At 39.3% G+C, this 11,986-nt stretch overlaps 1 protein-coding gene across 4 annotated transcripts in view; it reads left to right on the top strand.

Moving 5' to 3' along the window:
• The first annotated feature begins 624 nt into the window (after positions 1 to 624).
• Positions 625 to 11,986, top strand: part of SPARCL1 (SPARC-like 1 (hevin)) — a 56,917-nt gene continuing 45,555 nt past the window's right edge. For 3 of the 4 annotated variants that reach the window (XM_011951813.1, XM_011951814.1, XM_011951815.1), the window contains exon 1: positions 625 to 1,466. Coding sequence is in view for 1 of the 4 variants with exons in the window: in XM_011951812.1 (XP_011807202.1) it covers positions 5,933 to 5,984 (52 nt within the window). In the remaining 3 variants the exon portion in view is untranslated. Of the gene's footprint in view, positions 1,467 to 5,802; positions 5,985 to 11,986 lie in introns of those variants that run through there. The other variant, XM_011951812.1, reaches the window with a different exon arrangement.

Below are 11,986 nucleotides of genomic sequence, written 5' to 3'. Positions count from 1 at the left end.
GGTATTCTAGATAAGTTACACAAGTGTGGCTGTCAGCCATGGTAGCTGATTTGGAATCCCATCCTGTAAGTTACAGTTGGAGACCCTAGAAAAACCACTCAGCCTTACTAAGCTTTAGTTTCCTCTTATGTAAATGATAATAGCTAACATTTATTGAGTGTCTACCACATGACAGGGGTGTTCTATGCAGTTTATGCATATTAACTAACTTATAACTCAGAACAATTGCCTGAGATAGATGTTATCATAATTTCCATATGTGTATCCCTGTCTCGTAGATAAAAGCACTGATGCTTTAGAGAGGTTATATAACTTGTCCCGGGTCATAGTTAGGAAGTGGTGAAGATAGGATGCAAATCCAAGCTGGCTGGCCTCAAATTCTGCCAATTCAACCACTGTATGACATACCCCTCAAATGGGAACACAGTAAGACTTGCCATGCGTCGTGAGGATCAACTGATAATAACGCATAAAAAGCTGTTAGCACAGTGCCTGACAGATAATAAATGTGTGATAAGTGTAGAAGTAGCAGTAGAAGAGATTAGACACGTATACAAATAACCAGAATGCCAGGCCAAAAATAAGTGCGCACCTCCATTCTTTTTCATGGGAAACCTCCTTCTTAGAGACTAACCATTATAACCATGGAGTTACAGTGAGGAGCTGTGTTGAGGGGAGAACGGCAACATTTCTGAATCAGCATACAAGTGATCTATAAGGAGCAATCAATTTTACATATGTACATTTCCAAAGCTCATTCAAAGAAGGTTAAGATATCTGAAGTACCCTCCTATTAAAATTCAGACTGTCTTTGTTAGAACAATTTCCAATTGAGCAATGCAAAAATGCATCTGCTACAATTTCTCTTCTTCCCTCCTTTAATCCCTATTCCCCAATTTCCTTTAGGAAGAAACAACAGCATGGAGTTTCTTTTCAAGGTCTTAAAATAAAAAACTCCAAAAAAGGGATGCTGCTTATAAAACCTCTCAGAGTTGTTTGAAAAAGAAAAAAAAAATGCATAAAGAGCCAAGTGCTTATATTCTGGCCAAGTTATGAGGCTCTGAGAACAAGAGCTTGAGGGGAAAACTTAACCCCATGCACGCCACCAGAATTAGCTCTTTCCCTTTTGGTTTGCATGTACTGCCTGTAAAGCCTTTGCAGTGAGAGGCCAGCCTGCTAGGGAAATCCAGGAATCTGCAACAAAAACGATGACAGTCTGAAATACTCTCTGGTGCCAACCTCCAAATTCTCGTCTGTCACTTCAGACCCCCACTAGTTGACAGAGCAGCAGAATTTCAACTCCAGTAGACTTGAATGTGCCTCTGGGCAAAGAAGCAGAGCTAACGAGGAAAGGGATTTAAAGAGTTTTTCTTGGGTATTTGTCAAACTTTTATTCCCTGTCTGTGGCAGAGGGGATTCAACTTCAATTTTCTGCAGCGGCTCTGGGTCCAGCCCCTTACTTAAAGGTAAGTTTTAATAAATTTATGGCATTATCTAATTGCATTTGTTAAGCTGATGTGCGTGATCTGATAAAGCTGTCAAATATTTTTGCCTAAATAATGCAAAGCCATTTATTTACCAAAAAAAAAACAACTTTTGTGTGATTTACAGAAAAGATACTTAATAGAGAATTTTACAATTTGTATTCATGTTTTCTTGTTTCTTGCGAAATTAAATAACAAGTACTAATAAATGATGGTGATTTTAGTGAAGACCAAGAATAGAAATGTGGAACTGTTGATCGCCTCAGTAGCATTCAGATCTTAGTGAAGTCTGAATCCTGAAATGTGTTTTGTAGAAGTACTTTATTACATACATGAAATAAACTATAAAGAAGGTAGTTTAAAAAAAACACTTTCAAATCAAATGATTTGTATGTTTTCCATGTTTAAATAATCTGAAGTTATTCAGTCTCCTGCACCTAACAGCAATGTAGAAACGGAACTTTTTGCTTTTCCAAAAGGTAGGAAAATTTCTCCTTTTATACTATATTCTTGTTTGATTATTTTTAAGTTACTGTGATTATTTTCCTCTCTTGATTCCCCTTTACAGCTTTATAACTAATTGCTTTTTGCCTCCTACTATCATTTGTTAAGATGCTCACACATAGACCTAAAGTTTCTCTAATTCTTGATGATGTCTTATTTACAAAAGCAAAAAGGAGAGAGGAGAATTAAAGAGCTAGCTAAAGAGATTATGATAACTCATGTTATAATGTACTACCATTTCTGACTCTCTTTTCTAAAATAAAGCAATAATATAAGTTGTGCTTTTTCATCCTTCTCAGGTAATAAAGGTCACTCTGCAAGAGAAAAAGAAAAAGAAAAAAAAAACATGCATTTAACTGCAGATCAATACTGTTGAAACAGTACACCAAGAGGTACTGCAGAAAGAGTATCTCTTTTGCACTGCCTTTAATCTGCAAAGAGGTTAAATATGTCACCTTGGCATTGTATCTGAGCTCTCCTCTGGCCCAGGGCCTAAGCACATTGAATAGAAATGTTCACTCAGTCCAAGTCAGCAAAAATCTTTTTTTTTTTTAATTCCCCCCTTTCTCGTAGACACCAGCTTTTTTCAGTTCACAGCTTACTCAGTTGAACCTGATGGCTATGACTATTGTTAACTATGATTTTTTTTTATTAAAAACACCATCTTTGGAAAGATTTAAGTTTACATTTCTGTTCATTTAATAAGATCTAGCAAAGCAGAGCAGTTTATTTCATCTAGTTATCATCCAATCAACTAGTGCCACTTTCCACATTTTGGAGAAGAATATGCACATGTTATTTATGAACCTCGCCTTTTTCTTTCAGAGAATTTTCACACAGCCATTGAGCAATTAGAGTACTGGCATTTTCTTCCCAGGTCTTTTGAGAATTAATCCCCAATAGCTTCTCATGGCACAGATTCACATATCAACTAAGTAAAAATAATAGTGATTACAGAAATAAAATGAGTAGTGATGTATCTGGACAACTTCAAAACATTACTTATTTCATTTCCTCTTGACTGTTATTTTTACTCAGTTGACTTAAACACTGCTATTTTACTTAAGTTTAACACCATGTCCAGAACAGGTTGGCAACATTTTTCCACCAAGAAGAGCATAAACAACTTGTTAGAAGACTTGAAGTGCACGTAGCCCTCACTTATCCCTCCAGAATGATCTTCAGTGGAGAAGGAGACCCCCATAAATAAATCCAGTAGAATTTCCCAGTAGGTCTAGCTGCCTGAGAGATGTCCAACAAGGCCAGGGTCTGTTTCTCACAGGACTCACAGGGCATCTTCTGCCAAAGGCTAAGTTAGCAATGATATAACTACCTGGAGCTAGCCTGGCTTTTGTCTTAGTCATCAAAAGTTGGTTAGAACTTTGAAAAACAGAGTGCATGGTCTTGACTGATTGTTCCAAAGGTGGGGAGGCAATCTAATAAAGTGAATAAGACCATGACCTGTGATATGTATCTGACCATATGGACCCGGTTTATATAAGACTATGGTTTATATCCAAGCTTTACCACTAAATAGCTCTGTGACTTTGGGCAAACAATTTAATCTCTTTGTGCCTCAGTCTCTTCATTCATGGAAATGAGATTATAAAATCAGTAGCTACCTCAGAGATTTGTTGTAAGAATAAAGGGAAGAAAAGAGCCATGTCTAGTACACTAAAGCAGTCAATCAATCGCAGATAATATGAAAGTACTGGATTAAAACTGTATGTCCCTATTGAAACTCCGTAGAACGGGAACTGACTCTAGATCTTTTCCCAGGGTTTCTTTCTTGTACTTACACATTTTGCTCTATAATAAAATATGAATGCCAGGTCTATGCCTCTGAGGCAGCACAGCAGAGTGGACACAGCATGAGCTTCAGAGTCCAATGCATCTGGGCTAGAATCCTGACTCTGCCTCTTACAAGCAGAGTAAGCTTCAGCAGTTACTTCCCACTTGCAGGATGCAGTTTACCCATCTGTTTAGCAAAATGGGGACAATAATACACACAAATGAGGCTGCTGTAGGAACCAAATGTGATGTTTATTAAATGCCAAGTATAGCACTTGGCAGAGAAGTAAACACATAGGAAAGTTGACTGGTTGCTTATAAGGAATCTCGTATATCAGTGAGGCCTCTGTTACATACTTGCAATGATATCTCTGGTAGTAACAATGGAGATCAAGTTTGAATTGGCTTTTTTATCCAAAGAAACGTAAAAGTAAATCTGACACTACTGTTTTCCCCTGGTGGGGGGGCCTCAACACGAGGTATTTATTGCTATGAGTCTTCACTGCTGCGTCAGTTAGTAGCTTCTTAAAGGCCGAGTCAAAGGAAACCAAAGGAAGTGTTCTGTGTCAGCTTGCCATTACACAGAGTGAGAAGAAATGCTGCTTTGCTGTCAGTTCTGTTTTATTGGCTTACTTGGACAAGAGGGAAGGCCCCCAACATTTCTTCTTTCTTATCTTTTCTAAAGGCAAAAATAGGGCTTTTGACTTGCTCCGGGGGATATTTTTCCTAACTGAAATTCAAACGAAAAAGTCTTTTTTTGTTGTTTTTTTGGTCTTTGTTTTGCGTTTTTGTAAACCTCTCCCCTATGTTCCTAGCATTGAAATGTCAGCTGCTTTTTCTGGCTGTGTGTAGCAGGAGCAGGCTGTCGTCATAGCAATGAAAGGGTGCAGAGAGACTCCTGCTTCATGACCCGCTCTGGGAAATAACTCTTAGTCTGCTTTAAAATCCTTCTTTAGAAATGAAGTCTCCAGTCCTGGCTTGTTTCCTTCCTATTACACAACCAACTTATGTACACTCATTGCAGTAGCTAAATGTTTCCTTTAAAGATTTAGTGAATAGGTATTTTTAAAATGAACAAGAGAGCTGCTGAAACAGTGACTAGCTTACTGTGGCATACAGGGGAAAAACAACTGGGAAGGCAAAGGAAGAGAAATAGAAATGGCCTCACATGGTACACGTACTGCAGCACACCCTGAAATAAATCCATTTTTCAAGTTCCCACTGCTTCCTCCCATCTTCACGATGTGCTGTGGTATAGTGGTTATGGAGAGGGAATTCTAGGGCAGACTGCCTGGACTTGAATCCTGGCACTCATACTTTCCAGTTGTTTTAATCTAATCCATTCTGTGCCTCTGTCTTCTCATCTGTGAAATAGATATAATAACAGTCATAAAATTGTCATGGGAATTGAATGAGATTGAGCATGTAAGGCATTTATTATAGTATCTAACCCATGGTAAAGGTTGGCTGCTAAGCTCAGGGGCCTCAGTTTCCCCCACTTGTGAAATGTGGATAACAGCTAATTCATAAAATCATTGTATTATTTATTTTTATTTTTATTTTTTTGGAGACACAGTCTTGCTCTGTTGCCCAGGCTAGAGTGCAGTGACATGATCTCAGCTCACTGCAACCTCCACTTCCCAGGTTCAAGTGATTCTTGTGCCTCAGTCCCCTAAGTAGCTGGGACTACAGGCATGTGCTACCATGCCTGGCTGATTTTTATTGTTTTAGTAGAGATGGTGTTTTGTCATGTTGGCCAGGCTGGTCTCAAACTCCAGGCCTCAAGTGATCCGCCTGCCTCAGCCTCCCAAGGTGCTGGGATTACAGGTGTGAGCCACCATGCTCAGATGATCATTGTATGATTAACTAAAATAATGAATGTACATTCTCAATAAGTAGTGATTATTACAATTCTTTTCATCATTTTGTTACTGAAACACCAAGGTTCCAGTCTAAGTCCTGCTGCTCACTTCACAGAAAACCAATCATTGAGACAACAAGTATTGCCAATGAAGAAGGCTTTAATCAGGTGCTGCAGTTGAGGAGATAGGAGCACAGTCTCAAATCCATCTCCCTGACTGACTAAAACTAGGGGTTTACATAGCAGGGGAGAAATGTAACAATGTGTAAGAAAATAAGAACTAGGGAGGGGTATGGAAACAATCAAGGTGAATAAGGGGGTTAGGCATCTGCTGCAGTGGTCTGGTGAGTTTCCATTCTTTGATACTTTTGTAGGAACCTGAATGTCCTGTCCTGAGGAAGGAACTTAGATAAAACAAATATAAGTTTCACACTTTAAGACCAGGAGGGTCAGTTTCTATGTTTTTCAAAAAGATCTGTCTGTGGGACTATTGGGTAAATTTCAGTTTGATCTAACTCTGACATGAATGGCCTTTTTGAACTTGGAATCTCCCAGTGAGTTAAATATAATGAATAGAGGCCTCAGAATTATCATTGCATAAATGTGAACCATTCGATTTCTAAAGGGGGAAAAAAAGGATTGTGACTTTTTACATTTATAAAGACTCATCTCATCTTGATTAACACTAGAGAAAAAAGTATTAAAGCATCTTATCTTTCATTAACTTTTTATTAAGTTTCTGTTTCAGTTCCTCCAGTGTTTTCTAGGTCATGCAATTATGAAAATAAGTTAGCATTTTTATCTTACATCTCAAACAACTAATGTATTCAGTGTTCTATCCCATGCAAAATGCCAGAGATACAGCAGGGAGCAAAACTAGAGAGGGGCTGAGCCCTTGTGGTGCTTACCATGTAGTTAGGAAAATGGTCATTAATCAAACCATCACAATAATGAAAACTGCATAGGCCCAAACATAAGCTGCCCCCAAATGCAATACCATCTTCATCTTTCTAGTTAGAACATCCTCAACCAAAGTGTTTGGCCAAACAGAACGTACAAATGGGTAATATATTGTAATGTAGACTTGGGATATTTAATCTATGGTTCAAATACATATTTAATATGTTCTTTTAATTTAAATATTTTAAACTTATTAACATGACTTTTTCCTTTCTCACAATTCATGAAACAATTTTGCTAAAACTCTTCATACGCATCTTTAACACCAGTGTGTATGTTCACTGGATCCATGCTGTAATTATCTAATACAGAGCACATCATCAATCCTTCTGCAAGTTGCTAAACATCTGCTGATGCTGCAAATTTAATCCCCAGGCATTAGTCCTGATTCGTGGTCATGATCTCCACACTTTCATTATTTACTAGATTGTTTTTTCCAGTGCTCTTTAAAGGGCTTATTTAAAAACCACTTGAAACTATAAGTGTGACTTTCTAAAATTGTATGATTCCAACTTGCAATAATGAAGTCATACCTCAGGAATAATGACTAAACCTGTTTTAAATATCTTTATGTATTTTTTCATCTATTTTGTCAAAGTGACTTTCCTAAGAACAAAAATAAGCATTGTTTGAGGTTTTTTTTTTTTTTTTTTTTTTTTTTGAGACAGAGTCTCATTATGTCGCCCAGGCTGGAGTGCAGTGGTGCAATCTTGGCTCCCTGCAACCTCTGCCTCCTGGGCTGGAGCAATTCTTCTGCCTCAGCCTCCCGAGTGGCTGGGATTATGGGTGTGCACCACCACACCTGGCTAATTTTTTGTATTTTTAGTAGAGACAGGGTTTCACCATGTTGGCTAGGCTGACCTTGAACTCCTGACCTCAGGTGATCACCCACCTTGGCCTCCCAGAGTGCTGGAATTACAGGCGTGAGCCACCGCGCCCGGCCACTTGAGATGATTTCTAATTGTTTTTTTGAATAGTACTTTGCTGCTCAAAATGAAGAAACTGAGATGGTGGCTGTTAATGTGAGAGACTTTGGAAGCACTTGAATATAAGGCAAATCCCTCTTTTTTACAGCAGGATTTGGGGGAGTGAAAAAAAAACACATTTTATTTGAACACATACCATATATAATGATACACTGAAATAAGTGTTCTGAGGGCAAAACACCTCTGTTCTAAGAGAGTATATAAGGATCCTGACCTCCACTCAGGGTCAATAATGGCTTTCCTTGATCTGAAGTCTGAATAGAGATTCTTTGTGTGTGTGTGTGTGTGTGTGTTGCGGGGGGGAATGTGTGTGTGTGTGTGTGTGTGTGTGTTTGGTGGTGGTGGCTGGGAAGAGTGGGTGCTGGCAAGAGAATTCTGACAGTGTGAACAACTTGTGCAAAGACTCTGGAGCAAGAGGTATTGTGGCCTATTTAAGGAACTGAGAGGCAGCCAGCTCCCAAGAGCAAGGGCAGAGCAGTGGGAGGTATAAATCTCCATAATACTCCCCATAATACTCCCTTCCCTGAGCACTAAATGTATGTGCCTTCTGCTTGATTCAGGTTTAATGTATGTCTTTAATATCTGGATGGATTTTTGGTTAGTCTCAAAGCCCCAACAGGCATGACCATGTCTATCCCTAGCTCAGACCCATATGGTGGTAGGTTCAGTTAGGAAGGATGATGGGCAGTTGAAGGTCAGAGGCCCAGAAAAGTCTTAAGTCATTGACTCTGAGTATATCATATACACTCACAGAGCTGGGACACCTTGATGTCAGATGGTGACTCAGCAGAGAACTCAAAATAGAAGAACGTCTTTTTCATCCTTCAGACGACTTTAGGGCCAAACCATAGAGCTCTCCCCAGAGACTCAGTAATACTTTAAAAGCTCTAAAGCATCAGTGTTAATGCTGGATCAGGTAACAGCACGTATATGTTAGCCAAAATATGACTAAGAGATTTGCTGTCTGATAACAAGGCTTTTAACTATTATGTAAAGACAAGGTGAACAAGAATATTCTGAGTCTGATTATAAAGCACCTATAATAACTGTTTTGTTTACTACATTTCCCAGAAAGGAAATTTTTCCATAGTTGTAATAATTACTAAAAATAGCAGTCTACAGGCTTCCTCTGATATAAACAAACTCAACAGAAGATACCTGCCCTTATTTGGATGCATGGATGTACATACTCCAGGAAATGACAGGCCAAGAGTAATAAGAAAAAGAAAGTAACAAGACAAACCTCTCCTTTTTCTAGTACACATGGTATGTCTTTCTTAGTTCATTAAACTTTAGACAAAGTGATAAATAGATCAAGTTGCCAACATCTGCCTTGAAACCCAAAAACATTGAAACAAGTTCCCTAGGCCCAGAAGGGAAGGAAGAGGACTTGTAAATTTTGCTGAGGCTGCCAGAGAAGGAGCTAACCACTGGAGGCTTCAGACTGGAGGGTTCAGAAACCAGGGGAACGCTAGGCAACACAAGGAAAATTCAACTAGAAAGGCTTGAAGCAATAACTACCAGCACTAAAATTTCCAGGGAGTCACTGATGTGGCCAATATCAATAAAGAGGAATCCTGTTCCTCCTTTCAGAGGTATGGATGACTGCGTTTGCAGTCTGGTTCTGGTTCAGTGTTCAGACAGCTTATTAATGCTTACGAGAAAAGGAAAGAGAAGGAAGATAGAAAGAAGTACAGCAAGGCAAGAAGTGCCCAGGGGAGACAGGTATGCTAAGTTGATTTAAGTGACATGGCAATATAGAGAACTTCAAAAATAAAATTTATCTTTTGAAATTTAAATTTAAGTTAATGTTTTAAAAAACTATAGGAACTGAAAATAAATCAAATACAAATATCTACTTCGACCTAATCTTACTGCAATTTCAGTTTCTAGCAAATATCATAGAAACTGAAGTGGAACAAAACAAGAATGCAAAATAACAAAGAATGCAAAACCATAGTACCCAAAATAAAAACATATTCTGGTCGTTTGTGTAAGTTCCCTAATAAATCTAGAGGGAGAATTATGTTTTCATGTTTCAATGTATGCCAAACTTTAGACACCCTCCTCTTTTCTAAGAGACACAAATTTCAGGAGCGATATTTAGCTATTACACACTTAGCTTTTCATCAGAGACAGGGGGCAGCTGACACACACATGGCCCATTCTGCCCATGCCTTTCAGGTCAATCTCTGAGGGCTTGGCTGGGCTATGTTTCCAGCTAGCAGAAAGGAAAGTTAGGCCCCTTTTCCTTGCTTTTCCAGGGACCGAGCTTGTAGAGTGCTGAGAAATCCAATTACAACTTCCTTTCATGGTGAAATCCAATTACAACCTCTCCCATGGTGAAAGCCAAACTTTTTGATACAAAAGGAAACTAAACAAAAAGGCTTCAAGCAGGGGATATGCTTATGCTTTGCCTTCTCACTTAGGCAATTATGCAGAAAGGTTGCAATGACCTTGGCTTGCCTTGCTTAGGAACAAAAGTCATAATCTACTACCCCCTACTCCCACAAAAAGAAAAAACATTTTCATATCTGATTCCAGGAGTTTGGGGAGTTTTCTCAAGGATCCATTAGTCAGGCAAAGCAAATTTTGAGTCAACACTTGCTCCCTCCCACACACTTTTCTTTTCGGCAAGATGACTTTTCTTATTGAACTTGGAATGCTATGTTGAACAATAAAAAAATTAGTGAATTATTTGGCCAATATCCTCCCATAATCTGTTTCCAACAACTTCTTCTTCTTTGGCTCTGTCGTCCAGGTTAGAGTACAGGGTGCAGTGGTGCAATCTCGGCTCACTGCAACCTCCACATACCCAGCTCAAGCGATTCTCCTGCCTCAGCCTCCTAAGTAGCTAGGACTACAGGCGCCTGTCATCACGCCTGGCTAGTTTTTGCATTTGTAATAGAGATGAGGTTTCACCATGTTGGCCGGGCTGGTCTTGAACTTCTGGCCTCAAGTGATCCACCCACCTCGGCCGCCCAAAGTGCTGGGATTACAGGTGTGAGCCACCATGCCTGGCCTGTTTTTGATACCTTTGTGATATCCAATGCTGTGTGTCACCCTTTCAGCCAGACTGTTTGCTTGAGGTTAGTGAGAAACTGCAGTACTGCTTGGAGAGGGGTCATCCTAAATTCCTAAAACCTAGTTGAGATAAATGGAAACAGTTCTCAAAACAGTAATTTATGAAAATGGATATTTTATAAGTACTTGACACAAGTCTATAATTGCTGAGATATTTAATAATGAAATTACTAACCACATTCTATTCAAATCTCTGTCACTTCTATATAATCACTGTACTCCACTGAATGTGTATAAAATACATATTTGCAGCTTATAGAGAAAAAGTTTGCAAATTTTCGGAAGAATCATGCAGTCAACTAATAGGTTTTTAATTGAAGATGAGTGGAGTGAGGAGTGGTAAATGGTTATCCTTTTTCAAAAATTAGGACAAACTTTACCCTAGGTTCAAATAAAAGTGCTATGCCTACCAAGTTAACGAACCCACCATTCAAAGTGGCCCTAAATAGCTCTGAAAGCAAAGCATTTTTACATTATTTGATTCAACTTGAGTTATCTAATTGCCTATATAATATGATAGGGATCCAGGCCGGACACAATGGCTCATGCCTGTAATCCCAGCACTTTGGGAGGCTGAGTTGGGTGGATCACTTCTGGTCAGGAGTTCAAGACCAGCCTGACCAACATGGTGAAAACCTGTCTCTACCAAAAAATATAAAAATTAGTCAGGCGTGGTTGTGTGTGCCTGTAGTCCCAGCTACTCAGGAGGTTGAGGCAGGAGAATTGCTTGAACCCGGGAGGCAAAGGTTGCAGTGAGTGGAGATCGGCCACTGCACTCCAGCCTGGGCGACAGAGCGAGACTCCGTCTCAAAAAAAAAAAAAAAAAAAAAAAGACATGGCAGTTGATTTCAAAGAACTTATCCTTTAGTTGGGGAAATGGCTAACACCCTGAGACAATTCCAGAACCAGACAGTGTATAATTAAGTACTAAATACTGTGGTACTGCCTAAAATTGCTGTGAGAGCTCAGAGGAAAGAGAGATCCACCTGGGCTGAAGTTGTCAGGGGAGACTTTGTAGACAAGTTAGAACTTGAATTGGATACGTTTTCTCCAAATACTAAAACAGAAAACGACAGGCTGTGTGTATGTATCTGCAAGTGTGTGTAGTTCAGGAGGATGCCTGCTTTTCACAAAGCCACCTATCTACACAGACTAAATAGGATTTAGATATTTACTTGCAAATTTGAGACAGGATTTTAGAGCAAGAAGTGGCAGAGTAGCGACTATGGCGTAAGAAAGACATGCTCTGGAAAGGAGTGTTTGCCTGTGAGTCTTACTGCCCAGGCATCTGCTAGATCCTCCCACTCCCTCTGCAG

This window comes from Colobus angolensis, unplaced genomic scaffold (genome assembly GCF_000951035.1).
Source record: "Colobus angolensis palliatus isolate OR3802 unplaced genomic scaffold, Cang.pa_1.0 Scaffold328, whole genome shotgun sequence".
NCBI lineage: Eukaryota > Metazoa > Chordata > Mammalia > Primates > Cercopithecidae > Colobus > Colobus angolensis.
The sequence above is the reverse complement of the archived record's forward strand: the minus strand, read 5'-3'. Positions and strand labels throughout refer to the sequence as shown.